The 19,990-nt window shown below is 48.8% G+C and overlaps 1 protein-coding gene across 1 annotated transcript; it reads left to right on the top strand.

Moving 5' to 3' along the window:
• The first annotated feature begins 6,401 nt into the window (after window positions 1-6,401).
• LOC138078922 (keratin, type II cuticular Hb1-like) lies at window positions 6,402-12,717 on the top strand. The gene is made up of 9 exons (XM_068971692.1): window positions 6,402-6,770; window positions 7,510-7,718; window positions 8,503-8,563; window positions 9,350-9,445; window positions 9,675-9,839; window positions 10,089-10,214; window positions 10,402-10,622; window positions 12,370-12,401; window positions 12,536-12,717. Exons 1-9 carry the CDS (start codon window positions 6,402-6,404, stop codon window positions 12,715-12,717), a joined length of 1,461 nt encoding a protein of 486 aa, XP_068827793.1.
• The last annotated feature ends 7,273 nt before the right edge of the window (window positions 12,718-19,990 follow it).

The raw sequence follows: 19,990 nt of genomic DNA, 5'->3' as shown, positions 1-19,990 counted from the left end.
ATGTCGGCAATCTGGCCATCCCAGAGGAGGGTGTGGCTCCTGATGTCACTTTATGTGTTTGGGGACCTGGGCCAGCTCTTCTGAGGCCCTTTATGCCCTCATCCGCCACTCTGGGCACTGCCCACAATGGAGTTGCGGTGCTTCCAGCCAGCCAGCTGGCTGGGTATTCCAAGGAGAAGCCCTGTGAGTCAGAGTGCAGCTCACACACACTTTGCCTTTTCTACTAGTGTAACTCCCTATAAAAATGACACGCATAAACATAAGCTAATTACTAATGGCTGGTCTTTGCTAAGCAATTTGAAAGAAGCAATTTAAACCAGGATATAAAAAAATTCAAATGTGACACCATTTCATTTAACTCAGGTATTACTAATGGCTGCTAATTTTGAAGACCTAAAAAGACATTGTATCTGTAGGTTTTCGTGGAGTGAAAACAGCTCTTGGTGAGGGAAGGGGAGAGGGGAGGGGGAAGGACTGGCAGAATGACTACTGTCTGGTCTTGGCTCTGGCAACAGGAGATTTTGACCTTTTGGACTGTAGTCCGCCAGGCTCCTCTGTCCATGGAATTTTTTCAGGCAAGATTACTGGAGTGGGTTGCCATTCCCTTCTTCAGGGGATCTCCCTGACCCAGGGATTGAACCCATATCTCCTGCATCTCCCGAATTGCGGACTGATTCTTTACCTGCTGAGCCATCAGGAAAGTTAACATAGCTTTTATTGTGAAATATACCACCTCTACAAAAGAATGTATAGGTGGTATGCCTACCACCTGTGGGAAGAAATAGAACATATGTATAACTTAGGAACTTCCTCTGAACCTCATTTTTACTGCACCCCCTTCCTTTCTGAACCAGGATGGTTCTCTGGGATTTTGTGTTGAATGATTCCTTTGCTTTTCTTTAGTTTAAGGACCAAGGAATGCATTTCTAAACCATATATTCCAGTTTTTGAACTTCATATAAATGGAAGCACATTGTGTGTATTCCTTTGTTCAAAGTTGCTTCCTGTAGCTGTATTGTGTTCATGTTCACTGTGGATTGTACTCTCTGTAGGAATATGTCACAGTTTATTCATCTTTCCACCTCCAAGGCCTTGAGGCTGTTCCCAGAGTGTATTATGAACAGATCTGCCATGAACATTATTTCCCATGTCTTCTGGTATATCTGTAGAAGTTTTTCTAGGGTATGTGGTTATTTAAAAAAAATTATTCAGGTAGCATATGCTTAGCATAGAAACCTATTTTATGAACAGTCTTCCAAACTTATAACAACATCTGCTGATGTTCAACTTATTTCATAGTAGATACTATACTGACTGCCCAACTTGCATTAACGCATTTAGTTTTTACAAATTGTCCTTTGATGCTAGTGTTATTATTCTTGTTTTACAGATGAGGACACTGAGGACTAGAGGGTCAAGAGATTTGCTCAGGTTGTAGTTAGAGGCAGAGTTGGCACTCGTAGCCTGGTGTATTTGATCGCAATGGAAAAGCTTGATCGTAGTCTTGTCCATCCACTGTCTTCCATCACTAAAGCATCACATGGTACATAGTACATTCACACATGCTCACTATTCCTCTCCCTCCAGTACCTCTTTAGGGTCCTTCAGCATGCTCTCAGGGTGCAGGACCAGAGGATGAGGAGAGCTCACTCTTATTTGTTGTGAGCTTCCAAGGGAAAAGCTGTACATATACCCGGATCATGAACAAAAATGCAAACCCTGCAGCATACCAATGGGTACAAACATTTGGTTCATGGCTATATTCCAAGGGCTTGGCACACAGTAGGTGCTCAGTAAATATTTGTTGCGTGAATGAAGTGAATCCCAGATGCACATTAGGTGCTGAGTAATGGAGCCATCAAAGCTTGATGGTTAATTATGCAAAGCTTGTTCTGGTAAGATGGGGTGGGGACCAGATGAAGCAGACCGGATGGCGGCCATTCCTAAGGGTGGGGGTGGGGTGGGGAGAGGTTCTTGGCTGGGGCCTGAAGGAAAGATGAAGTGAGTGGATGTGTCCTTTACCAAAGCAAACTCCTCAACCTGAGTGATGATGGGAGTGGAAGGGAAAGGCAGACAACAAGGCAAGAATTCTGAAGGCCATGAGCCAGAGTAGAGATGGGGTAGGGTTGAGGAGAGAGAAGTGGATGGAACGTAGTTTTCTAGAGGAAAGGAGGAAGAAAGATGCTTGCTTTTAGATTCTTACTCTCCAGGACCACTTGGAAGAAGGATGGAGACTGACTGGGGTGAGGAGAATGGCATGGAAGGAAGACTAGGGGAGACAGAGGGGAGAGGAGAGAAGTGGAGGACAGTGGAGGAAAAAGAAGGGCAAGACCATGGGAGAATAGTGGGGGGACATTCCACGGTGGAAGAGCAAAGGAGGTTCATGGGGGAAGGGGCACAGGTCTAGACCTACCTAAAGGGTAGGCTCCAGCTCTAAAGAAATGAGCCCTTATGGGGCTTGGACATGGGCTGGAGGAGGTGCAGGGGCTCAGCCTGGTTGGTGGGAATGGACCTCACCAAGGATGGAGCTCCTGAGTCAGGCTTCCTCCTCTGCCAGATTCTCCAGGACTGCCTTTGGCCCTCCCTCCTCTGGTGAGCTCTCATGGACAATTGGTCACTGTCCCAGGCTGTCTTGGCTGAGGCGCAGAGCTCTGGCACACCTCTTGGATACCTGCAAGCCTAGAGCTTTGGTATCTTCCAGATGTAGAGTTCACAGGCTGCTTCCCAGTCTGCAGCCATGCAGCAGAATGACATGGGCCCTGCTCCGGAGGTCTCTGTCTCCACTGATTCTCCACTGTCACAGCATCTCATGATCCCTTCCTCTTCTGCAAGGACCCTCAGATTGCCCCCACTGTCTACTCTCTGAAATACCTCCATGCACATCTTTTTACCAACACTGTCCCTCCTGCTGCTTTATGAAGCCTGTCCTCACCCTTTTTAGGGATCCGTTCATACCTTTCTCATCAGACTAACTGTATTTCACACTGTCCCAGAATGGGCACTGTCGATAGGCATTGAGCTCCTGAGGATCTGGTGGTATAGCTATAAACAAACTCTCTTCAGCCTGCTGCCTTTTCTCATGAACTTCTGAACTTCTGGGTCTGTCTTCCCTGTCAGATCAGGAGTTCCAGAATCCATAGTTCCTTCCTCCTCTTAGTGCTTTCCTCTCTCCTTCCAAACTCAAGATAGGGTTCATCATATTTCAGGGATACATCAATCACAAAATTCTTGAAGCTAACAAGATGTTACCTTGTCTAACCCACCGTCCATCTTGGGGCATCTGCTTTGCAACATCCTTCACAGGAGCAGGATGGACTAGAGGGAGTCTTGAAAAAGAACTTCTCAATGTTAAAATCACCTGATTTACCCCTTCTCTCCAGGCATCCCTTGAAACAAGATCTACTTGGGCTAAAAGAAGAGGCTCTGATCTCCAGATATAAAGGTCTTTTGGTTCACCCTGTCTCCACAAACATGATGGCCATTCCAGAATAAAGAATGTTTCTCTTTTACATAAAGCTCCCCTAAATGGGAGACATAATGCAAGCTCCTTAGGAAGGCATGACTATTTGCCCTCCTTCTGGCAAGTTTTTCTTCAAATCCAACTTCTGTCTGTCCAGCCACAGTGGAAGTCCTGCTCTCTTTAGAGTTCCATCATACTTGGATGGATTGTCAGCCTCAACCCCATGATATCCCTGGGCTACTGATCAATCAGGAGGTTTTGGAATTAGGTAAAAAAAACAAAAAAATCGCCATTAGGCAAGGTGAATGAGCATGTCATTGATTTGTGGCTAAAGATTTCTGATGGTCTGTTAAGGCCAAATAAGGAACACAAATTTATCAGTTATAACAGATAACAGACTTTTTGGACTGTACAAGCTTTTCTTTTCACCCAGTAGTGTAGTAACCTGAGGATTGGTGACACTTTCCCTTTGCCTAAGAAGAGAGATTCTCATTGGGCCTTCCCTCAGGTAGTTGGGCTTGAGGATGGACCTTTGATTTTGTGTTCTTTTTCAGGATAAAGGAAAGGTCTCCAGTTCTACTTGCCCCTAAGACTAACCCCATGGTAGAATAAGAGTTGATAACATTTACTGAGCACTTGCTATGTGCCAGTTGTTAAGAATTATCCATGTATTTTAAAATTTAATCTGTCTATTCTGCCTGCAATGTGGGAGAGCTAGGTTTGATCCCTGGGGTGGGAAGATCCCCTGGAGAACGGAAAGGCTACCTACTCCAGTATTCTGGCCTGGAGAATTCCATGGACTGTATAGACCATGGGGTCACAAAGAGTAGGACGTGACTGAGCGACTTTCACTTCATTTCACTTCATTATTCTTTTAAGATAGGCATCATTAGCGGGTATTTTACATATGTGGTTTAGTAATGTAGGTAGGTATATTCCATCAAACCTGCTGATATATCCACAGCAGCAGCAGTAGCAACTACAATAGTAACACATATCTCTACCTCTCCATCAAACCTGACATTATAACCGCAGCAGCAGCGACACCTACCACTAATATGATTACATCCTTAAGAGTGTGTCAGGCTCTATTTTAACTGCTTGACATGGATTAATTCTTTTAATCCTTATAAAAACTATATGAGGTAGGTAGCTGTTCTACAAATCATGAAATGAGATAGGGAGAGGTTAAGAAATTGCCTGAAATTACATAGCTAGAAACTGGCAAAGGTGGACTTTGAAACTAGGCAGTTTGGACTCTGGGTCTGTGATCTTAACTGATAAGCTATGTATTTAAACTTTTTAGTTCCAATTATAGTAAGAAATAATTTTTCATAGTGATTAAGCACACACATATGTACATATCACTATTGAAGTAAAAGATCCTGAAATGTTTTTATTATGCATGCTACACTCTGATGTTTTCTACTATATTCTACTATACTTGATTTTGTCCTAACCTGTTTCATTAAAACTCTGGTTGCTTCTATTTGTGGGTCATGATGTGAACTCTGAGAAAATGCAGTCCCAGAGCCTCTTGCTTCTTAATGATTACAACAAAGCACATCTGCACAGTGCTCTGGAGTTTACTGAGTGCATGCACATCTCTGTAATTCTCCAAGGCAGCCCTGGGAAGAAGATGCTTAATCCATTTCCCAGAGGAGTGAACTACCTTGCTCCCCTAGATCACATAGGGCTAATCATGGAAGAGCCCTGGTTCCTACCCTGCCTTTTAGGGTTCAAGGACCAATCTAACTATGTTGGATGGATGGCACACAGCAATATGGATTTGTTCTGACAATATGGATTAGCATCTTCCAATGCCATTGGCAAATTGCTGCAAAGGGAAGGATATTGCAGGGTTGTTAGAACATGGAAAGCAATACAGGATTGGGGGGTGATGGCAGGGGCCTGGATGCCCCCCCTATATGGTTCTGTCTAGAAAGATTCCCTTGTATTCTGAGCCAAAAGCTATAAAGACTTATAATAGCTGTGTCTACCCCAGTCCTTCTGGGCCCTGGAGAAACCATGGAGCCTGGAGGTGAAATCGAGACAGGCTATCCTTGCTTGGGGCCTTGTTGGAAATGGTTGGGCATTCTTGAGACCACTGAGCCAAGGTGTGCCCCCTTAGGCCTCATGGAAGATTCTGTGGGAGGGCGTGCCTCCTCTCAGCGCAGGCTGACAAATAAGGTCTAAGAAGTGGACTTGTCAGGTGCAAGTGGAGGTGGATGCAGGTGTGTATGAGCACGTATGAAAATCTGTGAGATTGTTGAAGGGAAATCCAGCATGTGTGTGTGTACATGTGTGTGAGAGAGAGAAACAGAGAGAGAGAGACAAGATACAGAGAGGTGGCTGATGGGTGCAGGTGAGGAATCTGGGAGCAGGTGTGTGAGGCTTTGCTGCTGTAAAAACAGCCATCCCTGTGAAGGAAATCACGGAGCGATCTCCAGTTCCCCATCTGTTGATCTTACGCTCTCCCGGTGTTGCAGTGCCGCAGTGATCAGCACTACGGACAGCGGCATGCGCACATCAAATGGGTGGTACGAAAGAAGCCGCAGCCCCGCCTTCCCCCGCCCTCCTTTCCAAAGTGAGTCACCGCTCCCCTATCCTCAAAAACCTTTCGCCACCTGTGTATGAGGAGGTTGGGGGTGGGGTGAGGAGAGGTGAGCTGGCCCTTTGAGGACAAAAATTGTGCAGTTTAGGGTAAAAGGCCATAAACATCTGGCAGCATCTGGCACCCAATTAAGCACATTAAGGAAGGAGCAACAGCAGCTAAACAACCCAAGCCCATAAACATGTCTAATTGCTGCTAACACGTGGATACATCAGACTCCAAACATATATAAAGGCCCAATGATGTCCAAGAAGTGAACACCTCGTCCACTAGCCCTCCATTAGGCCATCTGCCTCCTGAGAGCCTCCCGTGCCCCAAAGAAGCACCATGACTTGTGGATCTTACCGTGCTCTCCCAGCATTCAGCTGCGTCTCCGCCTGCGGACCCCGGCCCGGCCGCTGCTGCATCACGGCCGCCCCCTACCGCGGCATCTCCTGCTACCGCGGCCTCACCGGGGGATTCGGCAGCCGCAGCGTCTGCGGGGGCTTCCGTGCCGGCTCCTGCGGCCGCAGCTTCGGGTACCGCTCCGGCGGCGTGGGCGGCCTCAGCCCTCCCTGCATCACCACCGTGTCAGTCAATGAGAGCCTCCTCACGCCCCTCAACCTGGAGATCGACCCCAATGCGCAGTGCGTGAAGCAAGAGGAGAAGGAGCAGATCAAGTGTCTCAACAACAGGTTCGCTGCCTTCATCGACAAGGTGGGTGTCCTTGATCACACCCTTCCTGAACCTTCCCTTTCTGGGTAGGCAGTGAAGGGGTAGTCAAGGGCAGTAGAGATGTGGTCCTTTCAGGTCCCAATCTGATTGATGAAATGGACACACATCCAGGGCACAGACAGACCAGAGAGATGAGTCTAGAGCAGGGGCTCCTGAACAGAGTTCTGTTATTATATGCAGCCTCTGTCCAGACAGGCAGGGTCCCCACAGACAAGGACAAGGCTTGAACCACATGTCAGAGAAGAAAGCATACATGCAAACAAGACTCAAGAAATGCACATAAGATATAGGAACAGGACCACAGTTCAGCCTTCAAATATTTGTCCTTGATTACACCTGTTCTGAACCTCCCCCCTACACCCCATGCCCAAGTCCCAGCTGGGCACTGATGGGGCAGTCAAATGCAAAAAGAGCTCTACTTAGCTCCTGATCACATGCCATCTAGACTCAGCAGGTCAGGATAACTCAGTTCACCTGAGAAGTGAATGATCTTTCCAAACACCTTGCTCTCACCCTAATATAGAAAATACAAACATGATCACTATCTTGAAATCCAGAAATTGCCTTGTCTCCCACTGGCCCCTCTGTCTAATTTCTGCTGAACTCCTGGTTTTGGAGTTTACTATAAAGCAATCAGCACACTCCCCAATCCCCTCCATCCCCCAAATAGGCTTTGGGGCAGTAGGAGCCATCTGACCCCTCCTCCCACCCCAAATGGCAGGTGCGCTTCCTGGAGCAGCAGAACAAGCTGCTGGAAACCAAGCTGCGGTTCTACCAGAACCGCCAGTGCTGCGAGAGCAACCTCGAGCCCCTGTTCAACGGCTACATCGAGACACTGAGGCGGGAGGCCGAGTGCGTGGAGGCTGACAGTGGAAGGCTGTCCTCAGAGCTCAACAGCCTGCAGGAGGTGCTGGAGGGCTACAAGAAGAAGTGAGTGTGGCTGGGGGTGATGTTGGGCACAGGAACCGGACATGGATTCAACCCACTGGATGAGATTGGAGAATTTCAAAGGGGATGTGACCATGCAGGGCAAGTTGGTGGTATGCAGCAGGATCTTCCCATCCAGCAGTCATTGCTCAGATGCCTATGAGTAGGGCCATGATTCCCTAGGAGCTCTCTCTCTCCTCCTTCAGGCTTCTCTTCTGGAAGCCTGATCACCCAGCAACAGTGCCCTGTGCTCTGTGGGGAGGAGGCTTCTGCATTCTCCCAGGCCTGGCCCTTCAGGCTCCCACCTGTAGCACCTGGATGTGATATGAGTCTCAGTGTCTCTCAGGGCTGCCAGGTGCTGGGTCTCTGAGTGTCCCACTGTCTAGGTTGCTCTAATGCTGATGGCCTCTGAGATCCATAGGTCCTCCCCCAGCTGAGCTAGGTTGGACACCCAGGTGGGGAGAGGCTGGGGCTGCAGTGCCCCAGAGGGGCTGTTGTCCACTCCTGGCCAGTACTGAGTCCTTATTTTCCTCCAGAGGTGACCTCAGAGCAGTTTGGGCAGCAGGGCTGTGAGGTTCCAGAAGAGTCACCCCCTGGATCCCTCAATTCCAAGTGGAGAGAGAATCACAGACACACCCCAAGTCCAACCAGAGAGGACCCAGCAGGGCTGCCAGGGATCTGGCTGTGTGGGGAGGTCCCTAGTGTTGTCCCCTTCACTGGTAAAATGTGGAGGGGGCTCTGGGGAGACCTGCCCTGCCATGATTCCCCTCTCTGCCCTCTCCCCCAGGTACGAAGAGGAAGTTGCTCTGAGAGCAACAGCCGAGAATGAGTTTGTGGCTCTGAAGAAGGTGAGTAACATGGGATCAGGAAGCAGAGCCATGAAGGATTTCAGAATGACAGGCTCTCATTGTAGAGAACAATGGTCTCATCCTCTTTGGGGAGCAGTGACTTTGCCAAGTCAGGATGGGAAATTCCCATAGACCAGGTCATGAAAGGCACATCCAAGGCTTTGGCAAGGGCAGTAACCTTGGACAATCCACTAACACCTTGCCCTGAAGCCAGGGTATAGCTGAATTGGCCTCTGGATGTTCTGTGGTATTTCAAAAGTAGTAGTCTGTGGCTGGGATTCCGTGGAGGCATGGTAGCTTCAGTCTCTCTGTAGCTCATCCCTCTGTCTGAGGGATGGTGTCCTTTCTAGTGTTTCAGGAGTCTGGTTAAGAGGAGGGGCACAGTCCCAGGATCTAAGGGAGGATGGAGCAGAGCCAACAGTGGCCAGGTGGAGTCTTGGTGAACTATAGGGAAACAGGGAAAGGTCAAGGTGGTTGAGCGAGGGAGCCAGTCTGGCAGGCTTTTTGGTGCAGGGAAGGGGAAAAGGAGAGCTGCAAAGTGAGAGGTCTCAGGAAGGAAGGATGAAAGGTTGGTGGTTCATCTCCAAGGCACAAGGCATTTGTTCTTAGAAGGGGAGGAGGTTATGAGATGCCTTCAGGGAAGGGCAGCATGGAGATGGGACAGGAAGAGGAACACAGGGAATCCTTTCCTCCTCACCTCCTTGTAATGGGTGAGAAGAGAGAGGAATTTGGGGTGATGATGATCACCAGGGGACCCCTTTGCTCAAAGACTCCCCATCTTCCCAGGATGTGGACTGTGCCTACCTCCGCAAATCAGACCTTGAGGCCAATGTGGAGGCCTTGATTCAGGAGACCGACTTCCTTCGGCGACTGTATGAGGAGGTGAGTGACTGTAGCCCTGGCAGAAACCAGGATCCAGAAGAGAGGGTGTTGGTTTGGGGTCGGAGTTGGACAGGAGTTTGAGCAGGAGCTACAGTCCATGAGGATGTCAGAGGGGGGCCTCTGGGAGGCCCAGGGAGATCAGGAGGGCTGAGAAGGCGGGTACACACTGTGGTGGGGGAAGCCAAGGTGTAAACAAGACCCTTCCACCCTCCCGCCCCACCATCTGCAGGAGATCCGAGTTCTCCAAGCCCACATCTCAGACACCTCGGTCATCGTCAAGATGGACAACAGCCGGGACCTGAACATGGACAACATTGTGGCTGAGATCAAGGCTCACTATGATGACATTGCCAGCCGCAGCCGGGCCGAGGCTGAGAGCTGGTACCGCAGCAAGGTGAGTGGTCCAGGACACCTGCCTTCTAGACATGATGGAAGGGATGTGAGGTATACAATAACAAGGCTTCTTTTGTCTGGCAATTTGGATTTCTAGAGATTCTGACAGAAGTGCAGACAGTTCTCAGGTTATAGTGGGAGGACAGGGCTGCATATATGGTTTCACAGGCTGTGCACTGGACATCTGTAGTGTCTTGAATGGGTGGAATGTCCTGTCCTGAGCTTCACAAGCCTCTCTGCTTCCCACCAGTGTGAGGAGATCAAGGCTACGGTGATCCGGCACGGGGAGACCCTGCGTCGCACCAAGGAGGAGATCAATGAGCTGAACCGCATGATCCAGAGGCTGACAGCTGAGGTCGAGAATGCCAAGTGCCAGGTAGGAGCTGTTTGAGGCCCACCCAGGTTCCCACAGGCCCAGCTGGATCTCACCATTCATGTTCCAGTCCATTTGCACGACTTGAGACCAAGGCTGTGGTCACTCTGGGTGATCCAGGTGATGAAGGGGAGAGATTCCTGCTGTGTGGAGAGACCATAACCCACCTTGTTCTCTCCTGGGCCCTTAGAACTCCAAGCTGGAGGCTGCAGTCACCCAGGCTGAGCAGCAGGGCGAGGCAGCCCTCGCTGATGCCAAGTGCAAGCTGGCCGGGCTGGAGGAGGCTCTGCAGAAGGCCAAGCAGGACATGGCCTGCCTGCTCAAGGAGTACCAGGAGCTGATGAACTCCAAGCTGGGCCTGGACATCGAGATCGCCACCTACAGGCGCCTGCTGGAGGGCGAGGAGCAGAGGTGGGTACTGTAGGCAAATTTCTCTCCCAGCCCTGCCTGGGTTCTCATCATGTGGTGTCCCTGACTTTCCTACTTGACAAAGCTCCCCATCCTGCAACTGGACAGGTAATTTGAGTAATTTCTTTAGGTATGTTTCTAGCCCCATTTCAGTTTCTCATGCCTACTTAGGTGCTGATCTGGGATTGGTGCTTTTGCAAATCTGTTTCTCACAGCCCAGAGTCAAGGGCATAGTAATTGCTGTTCCTGAGGAGCCCTGTCTGGGCTAGGTCGCCTTCCTTCAATAGTGATTCTTCTCTCCTGGCCCTCACTGCACATGCCCCTCAGGGTTCCAACTCTATTCTCAAACTTGGCCTTGGCTCCAGCCCTGGGAGTTCAGATTTCCTCCCAATGACAGCTTCAATAGATGATTTTATCAACACACACTTATATATTCTAACTATATAGTGCCTTTGCCTAAGTGTTTGTTCATTGCAGCAAGTGAAATTAAGGGTAGACAGATAACAGGGACTGGTCCCTTGAAGCAGCTGTAGCCTGCTCTGGGCATTTTTCTTGTCGCTTCTTTTGAGTGCAAAGGGAGACCCACTGGTCATTAGCCGTCTATGTTCAGGTGGAGGGCGGCTGAACCGCTTCTGGGAGGACAACAGTCACAGGCTGTGCCCTTTGGTTCTTCCCCTGGAAACAGAAGGGTCCATCCCTCTGCCCCAAACACTCTGAGAATGAACTCAGGAGCTTTGCTGTGGATTCCCTAGGAAACATGGGCCTGGGAAGGTAGATTGTGAGCTGCAGACTGTCCTTGTTTCTGAAGCTGATTAAGACAACCCTTTGCTTTGGTCTCTAGAGGGTCTTTGTTTTCCTTAAGGAGACAGCATCGCGTAGGAAGGAAACGCAGGTTGGATGGAGTGAGGTGGCTGGAGTGGCACTGGTTATTTCCTCTTTCTGGGCCTCAGTTTATCCGTTTGTTAAGAGAGGGACTAGATGTAGCTAATCTCAGAGTCTGCTCTCAATGTGTTCTAACATCCCATTCATTCACGCAAGTTATTTATTGAGCCAAGCATCACCTGGGGGCACTGTCGATTCTGCAGCGGGAAAAAGGATAGACAAAAAAGTTCTGTCCTCTGGAAGCCCATGCTTTAGTGATACCAGTCAGACAAGATTCAGGAATTTAAATCTGCTGCTCCTCGAATACATTTACAAGTCAATTAGAACGGAAAGAAACAGTAGGAGCTACCATTTCCGGAGCACTACCGTTCCTGATGGCAGAAATCGGGCACTTACAGGCACAGTTTGAGTTCATCCCGGCAAAGTTCAGGGAGTAGATTTTCCCCAGGAGGCTGGCTGTGTGTGTGCTAAGTTGCTTCAGTCCTGTCTGACTCTTTCCGACCCAATGGACTGTAGCCTGCCAGGCTTCTCTGTCCATGGGATTCTCCAGGCAAGAATACTGGAGTGGATGGCCATGCCCTGCTTCAGGGCATCTTCCCGACTTAGGGATCGAACCCGCAGCTCTTATGTCTCTTGCATTGGCAGGCAGGTAATTTACTACTAGCACCACCTGGGAAGCCCCTAAATCCGAGGTTGCTCAGCTAATAAGGGCTAGAGAGAACCCATACAGTGACCCGGGGCTACCACTTAATGGCGCCTTTCCGGGGCAAGTGCTCAGAATGAGGGCGGGGGACCTCACCCTTCACCTTGGCTGTGTGGACCAGCGGCTTTTCAGGGCGCTGACCTTTCTCTTTTCCTTTGCCCGCAGGCTGTGCGAGGGCGTCGGGGCTGTGAATGTCTGTAAGTAGCCCGCCTCTCCCCATTCTCCAGCCGGGTGGTCACAATGCCTTTAGGGAGGGGGCACGTTCGCCGCCCCACGCCGCCTGGCTGGGGCAGTGTCTGACCGCGTCTCTGCCTGTTCTCCCCGCATTCAGGCGTCAGCAGCTCCCGCGGTGGCATCGTCTGTGGCGATCTCTGCGCCTCCGGTGCTGCCCCTGCTGTCACCACCAGCGTCTGCAGCGCCCCCTGCAGCGGCAACGTGGTGGTGGGCACCTCTGACGCCTGCGGCCCCTGCTCTAGGGTGGGCGGCAGCATCCTGGGCTGTAAGAAGTGCTAAGGTCGCCTTCCGGCCCAGCCAGGACCTCGCTCCACCGGAACGCTCCTTCCGTTGCACCCCCGCCCCCCCGCCCCGGGGCCGCCCGCGGGCCTGCAGGGTCCGCCTTCCCTGCTCCCTCTCTGCTTCCTTTGCGTGCCATGTGCCAGGCACCTGAGCCCCGGGGAGGCTGGGGCGCACCCTGACCTCTTTCTGTAGCCTTTCCTAGTAGTCCTTTTGCTGTCTTGAGGATTCATGCCTTCTTCTGCCTTCTGGGTTTTGCTGGATTCATTGGTCCTGCCTGATCCCCTTCACCTAATCTTGGAGGAACGGGGGACAGGCCCCGGAAACTCCAGATCTGCACATCGTGGGGTACCTGCGGCATGGACGTGGGGAACACTGGTGGTGGTTTTCCTGTAACTCTTTGAGGGCCGTGCCCTGTGGGAGGGGAGACCATCACCTTTCAAGGATGCCCGCGAAGGCTTCTACGAAGCTAATGAGTCAACTGCCTGCACGCTCTTTTGTCTGTCTCACTCTTTGTTTCCAATAAACTAATTGTGGCTGATCAGACCTGGTGCCTCAGAGCCTCATAAATGCCAGGGCCCTCCTGAGAGAGGTGCTCCCTGCCAGAGATGTCCTCAGGACCTCTCATGCACTCAGTTATTTTTCATTAGGTGAAAACGATGTGATAGAAGCTGCCCACCTGGCCTTGAGCCACCGGAGCCTTGAGAAAACGAGAGAAGACCCATGGGGATGGAGAATCCCTCCCTGCCTTGTGTGGTCATGGGTTTCTCTAGACCAAGAATTCTCGACTTCAACACTACTGACATTTTGGGCTAGAGACTTCCTTATTGGGGGGGCAAGTATCCTGTGCATTGGAGGATCAGTGATTTGCTCAGTTACTGAACCAGTAAATGACTGAATCAACATTCAAACATAGATTTAACCAACTCTTTAATACATCATTTTACTTAGGGAGCCAGAAGGGCAATAGACAGCTGAAACCTCCCCATAATCCAATAGGTATCATTATTCCACTTTACAGATGAAGAAGCTAAAATTTAGTGAGGATCAGTGACTTGCCCACTGGCCTCTACCCACTACATGGCAGTAGTAGTCCACCCTCCCCCAGCTGTGACAACCGAAGCTGTCCCTAGGCACGGCCAGATGTGCCCTACGGCTTCTCACCCAGCGTGATCCTTCTGCCAACCTGCCAAGGACATTCCTGGAGGGGAAAAGGACATGGGTGAGGGCAAGAATGAAAGGAAGGCATGAGGGACAACAGTGTGAGGGAGAGGAAGAGCTCCAGGTTGAGGGTCAGGAGAACCAGGCTTCTAATTCAGAGTCCTGACTCTGCCATTTCCTAACTGGGTGACTTTGGGCAAGTCGCTTCTGCCCTCTGAGCCTCAGTTTCTTTGGCTAGAGAATGAGGGATGGTGGACACTATTCCTAAGGCTCCTTCTGGCTCCCTAAGTGAGATTGTGTATTTAAAGGAGTTTGGTTAATACAAGCCTATGTTTGAATGTTGGTTCAGCCATTTCCTAGTTCTGTAATTGTCGGCAAGACACTGCTTGTCACTGAGCTTTATAGTTTATTCATCTGTAAAATGGAATACTGGGTTGTAGGGAGGTTTAAGGTATCTATTGCACATAACATACCACTCCAAAATTTAGAGGCTTGAACCATAATGCTTTATTTTTTCTAATGATTCAATAGGCTTACTGGGCAGTTCTTCTACTTTATGTGATGTTGTTTGGGATGCTAGGATGTCTGGAAGGTCCAAAATGGCCTCATTTCACATGGGTGGATTTGGTGCTGGATGTCATGGACAGAGGAGCTTGGCAGGCTACAGTCTCTGGGGTCACACAGAGTCGGACACGACTGAATGACTAGCTAGAAGTTCAGCTGGAGCTGTTGGCCAGGACATATCGGTCAGGAGACAATCATTTGAACAGATGAGGTTTAATATAAAGAATTGTTAACTGTACTAGGTGACTGAGTCATGAGAGTTTGGCTAGTAAGAAGCAAGAAATCTAAGCATACAGGGGCTGCAGTTATAAGGAGCAGCCCCTACCTCTAGACCGAAGGGAGCGCACCCAAGGAAGTGGACCCCAATGCCAAGATCTGGACCTCAGATCCAGGGAAAACTAGGGAGACCTGTTTGTGAAGACGTGTCTCCACCTCAAAACCACCCGAGGGGGATACTGGAAACTGCTGACCACTGTGCACTGCAGGAGAAAAGCCATGGCAACACAGCAGAAGTTCTGGAGAAAGTGTGGGTTTTGCAGGAGTCTGCCAGGAGGAACCTGGAGCCAGGAAGGAAAGCCCCTTCCTCTTGCGCTCTCTCTCCATCACCCTCTACTGACAAAGCTCAATCTTGTTCCAGTAAACAAAGGAAAGTATTTAAAGGGCCCCTCTACATTTTCACAGAGCAGGCCATGGCAGGTGAATTTGGAGCTGACAGATAACGCATTGATAACTGGAGTCCAGGGGCTTGGTTCTCCTCCATATGAGCCTTTCTCATATAGCTGCTTGGGGGCCGGATTCTAAGAAGGAAGGTAGGGAGCAAAAGAAGCCAGGCCTCTTCAGGCTTGAGCTCAGAAGTTCACTTCCACCATATTCTACTGGCCAGAGCAGTCACAGGGCCAGCTCAGGCTCAAGGGGAGGGGAAGCAGACTCCACCTTGTTCTGGCTTATATGTGGACAGAAGAACAGAACGGCCAAGTCTTCCTGTGGACACCAGACCCCACAGTATGCCCTCTGGTCACAACAATTCATGTCCCTTCCACAAACAGCATATGCTAACTCCTGCAAAGATCCCCCCAAATTTCATCCCATTATTATATCAGCTGGAAATTCAGGATCTCACTGGTTGGATTAGATCCATTAACACATGAGACTCTTGGGATATGGTTCTTTTATTGTAGCTCCTCCATTATTATCTACCTCAGGCTGAAGTCTTGTGAATTAAATGACAATTATGTCCACCACACCTATCATGCAATCATCATTGCATTCAGTTATTACAGAATCCTAAGTCCCTGGGAAGAAGGTGTTACAATCCCAGAGCTGAGTCCAGAGTCACTTCCCCAAAAGGTCAGAACTGAAAAGGCCCTTTGTAGAGCTTCTGGGGTAGGATAGCCACAATCTGCACTTCTGTTTAGAAAGAGGAAAAATTTGACACAGTGAGAAGTCCCTGATTCATAACAGTTCTAAGTACAGTCAGGCACTCATTGCTAATTCCTCCTGTTGCAGAGACTGGGAGTGTATCTGATTAGTGCCTAATTTTGCTCCCTGGAATTGGTTCTCGTCTGCCCTTGTCTCTATCCTTTGGAATCTTGGCCTCACCTTTTGTACCATCCTTTCTTTTCCATGAGAAACAGCCCATGTGTTCTTAGCCTGTTTCTTGTCTGTAGGAGGTTAGGAGCCCAGAGGCCTCTTTTCACTTTGAATGGTTTCTGTTCCTTGTAGTTAGATCTGCTATAATTCTTTAAAAAATTTTGTAAGGTGTGAGGTGGGGCTCAGGGCCTCAGGACTTGAAGCTCTTACAGAAGCTGAGTATACAATGTCAGTCCTGTTTGGTCCCTTGAGCTGGTAGCTGGAAGGCAAGTACATCACCTCCAGAGGTGTGGGGGTGTCCCTGGGCTCCTTCAGGTGGCACCTACACAACCTCCCAAGGTTATTACAGACTCCTTGCTAAGTCCCTGGGAAGGAGGTGTTACAATCCCAGAGCAGAGTCCAGAGTCACTTCCCCAAAAGGTCAGAACTGAAAAGGCCCTTGTAGAGCCTCTGGGCAGGCCTCAAGTTTTAAATATTGATTTTTATGGTATATAGTTGTTTTACAATGTTGTATTAGCTGCTAGGGAAGAGGAAAATGAATCAGCCACACGTAATACATACATATATGTCATCCCTTTTAGATTTCCCTCCCATTTAGGACATTGCAATGCATGGAGTGGGGTTCCCTGTGCTATACAGTATGTTCCCATCAGCTGTCTATTTTATACACAGTATCAATAGTGTATATGTGTCAATCCAATCTCTCAGCTCCTCCCATCCAACCCCTTCCCCCCTTGGAAGCCATTCATTTGTTGTCTACATCTGTGTCTCTATTTCTGCTTTGCAAATAAGGTTACCTATACCACTTTTTTTAGATCCACATGTATGCATTGATATACAATATTTGTTTTTCTCCTTTGGGCTTACTTCACTCTGTATGACAGTCTTTAGGTTCATCCTAAAAGATGATGCTGTTAAAGTCCTACACTCAATATGCCAGGAAATTTGGAAAACTCAGCGATGGCCACAGGTCTGGAAAAGGTCAGTTTTCATTCCAGTCCCAAAGAAAGGCAATGCCAAAATATGTTCAAATTACTGCACAGTTGCACTGATCTCACACACCTGTGAAGTAATGCTCAAAATTCTCCAAGCCAGGCTTCAACAGTACATGAACTGTGAACTTCTAGATGTCCAAGCTGGATTTAGAAAAGGCAGAGGAACCAGAGATCAAATTGCCAACATCCACTGGATCATAGAAAAAGCAAAAGAATTTCAGAAAAACATCTACTTCTGCTTCATTGACTATGCCAAAGCCTTTGACTCTGTGAATCACAACAAACTATGGAAAATTCTTAAAGAGATGGGACTACCAGACAGCCTTACCTGCCTCCTGAGAAATCTGAATGCAGGTCAAGCAGCAACAGCTAGAACGGGACATGGAACAATGGACTGGTTCCAAATTGGGAAAGGAGTACCTCAAGGCTGTATATTGTCACCCTGCTTATTTAACTTATATGCAGAGTACATCATGCAAAATGCTGGGCTAGAAGAAGCACAAGCTGGAATCAAGATTGCTAGGAGAAATATCAATAACCTCAGATATGCAGATGATACAACCCTTATGGCAGAAAGCGAAGAGGAACTAAAGAGCCTCTTGATAAAAGTGAAAGAGGAGAGTGAAAAAGTTGGCTTAAAACTCAACATTCAAAAAATGAAGATCATGGCATCCAGTCCCATCACTTCATGGGAAATAGATGGGGAAACAATGGAAACAGTGACAGATTTTATTTTCTTGGTCTCTAAAATCACTGCAGATGGTGACTGCAGCCATGAAATTAAAAGATACTTGCTCCTTGGAAGAAAAGCTATGACCAACCTAGACAGCATATTAAAAAGCAGAGACATTAGTTTGCCAACAAAGGTCCATCTAGTCAAAGCTATGGTTTTTCCAGTAGTCATGTATGGATGTGAGAGTTGGGCCATTAAGAAAGCTGAGCACTGAAGAATTGATTCTTTTGAACTGTGGTATTGGAGAAGACTCTTTAGAGTCCCTTGGACTGCAAGGAGATCCAACCAGTCAATCCAAAAGGAATTCACTCCTGAATATTCATTGGAAGGACTGATGCTGAAGTTGAAGCTCCAATACTTTGGCCACCTGATGCAAAGAACTGACTCATTGGAAAAGACCCTGATGTTGGGGAAGATTGAAGGCAGGAGGAGAATGGGAAGACAGAGGACGAGATAGTTGGATGACATTACTGACTCGATGGACATGAGTCTGAGTGAACTCCGGGAGTTGGTGATGGACAGGGAGGCCTGGCGTGCTGCAGTCCATGGGGTTGCAAAGAGTCGGATATGACTGAGAGACTGAACTGAAAGGCCCATCCATGCCTCTAGAAATGACCCAATTTTGCTCCTTTTTGTGGCTGAGTAATATTCCATGATATATTTGTGCTGTATCTTTATCCATGTCCCTGTTGGTGGGCATCTAGGCTGTTTCCATGCTCTGGCTATTATAAACAGTGCTGCTATGGATACTGAGGTGCGTGTCATTTTGAGCTGCTGTTTTCTCTGGTTATATGCCCAGTGGTGGGATTGCTAGGTCATATGGTAGCTCTATTTTTAATTTTGTTAAGGGGCCTCCATATTGTTTTCTATAGTGTCTGTATCAACTTACATTCCCACCAACAGTATAGGAGGGTTCCCTTTTCTCTACCTCCTGTCCAGCATTTATTGTTTGCAGATTTTTAAATGATGGCCTTTCTGACCCGTTTGAGGTGATACCTCATTGCAGGTTTGATTTGCATTTCTCTAATGATTAATAATGTTGAGCATCTTTCCATGTGTTTTTGTTGGCCATACGCATGTCTTCTTTGGAGAAATGTCTATGTGGACCTTCCACCCAGTTTTTAATTGGGTTGTCTGTTTTTTTTATATTGAACTGCATGGGCTGCTTATATGTTTTGGAGATTAATTCTTGTTAGTACTTCGTCTGCAAATATTTTCTCCTATTCTGAGGGTTGGCTTTTCATTTTGTTTATGGTTTCCTTTGCTGTGCAAAAGCCAGCTCTCAGTTAAGAGGTGTTCAGGGCTCCCAAGTCAGAGCAGGGGAGTGATGAGAGACACTGAGAGATGGGTCACAGCCAGATACACAAGACTGGCACATCATGGTCAAAAGTTTTGACTTCATCCACTGTCAGATCTGTGTTTTGGAAAGATGCCTCTGGCTGCCACACAGTGTAGATTGGAAGGGAAGACCAGCAGGTCTCCAACCAAGATGGTGGCGGCCAAAATGTGGATGGTAGCAGCAGCAGAGAGAGGAAAAAGATGGATGAGAGGAATACTTAGGAGGTACAAAGGAGAGCACTTAGGGGTTGTTTGGTTTTGAAGGGGAGAGTTCAGGCCTGGACAGATCACAGAAGCTCAGATTTGGGCAGCTGTGATGATGATCTTGACAGGTGAGGCAGGAGGAGACCCCAGTGGAGGGAATGAGGAATAGTCAGTTCAGCTGGAAGGTCTGTTGGGTTGGAAGAGTCTCCAGGACAGCCAAGGGGAGAGGTCTTGGAGGAACTGGGGCGAGTGGGTCTGAAGCTGGGGAGTGAGGTCAGGGCAGGGGAGAGCCACGGGGACTTGGGCTGAAGGATTTGAACCTGGAAGGATGTTAACCGTGGTGGTAACGGAAGGCAAGGGTTGGAGGTAATTGTCCAGGGAGTGTGCTCAGAGTGGTGACGGAAGGGCCCTGAGGCATTTTCATGCTTGAGGGTGAGTTTGCCTGGGTGAGGGAAGTGAGGCCAGGGAAGAGCTGAGAGCCTGGCCTGCAGAGCAAGGAAGTGAAAGGCCAGAGACTCAGAGTTCAAGAGAGGGGAAGGGGGTGAGGGTGATGGGGAGCAGAAGGGGCTTGGGTGAGGAGCCAAGGAACCCTAGACTCCAGGGGGGAGTGAGGAAGGTTCTGGGTCCTCCAGAGATAGTGTGGTAAGCTGGGTAGAAAGGTCAGGGCCAGCACTGGGCTCTGGGATAA

The sequence above is a fragment of the Capricornis sumatraensis genome, chromosome 4 (genome assembly GCF_032405125.1).
Source record: "Capricornis sumatraensis isolate serow.1 chromosome 4, serow.2, whole genome shotgun sequence".
Classification (NCBI taxonomy): Eukaryota; Metazoa; Chordata; class Mammalia; order Artiodactyla; family Bovidae; genus Capricornis; species Capricornis sumatraensis.
Note: the sequence above shows the minus strand (reverse complement) of the source record. Positions and strands in the feature narration are given on the sequence as shown.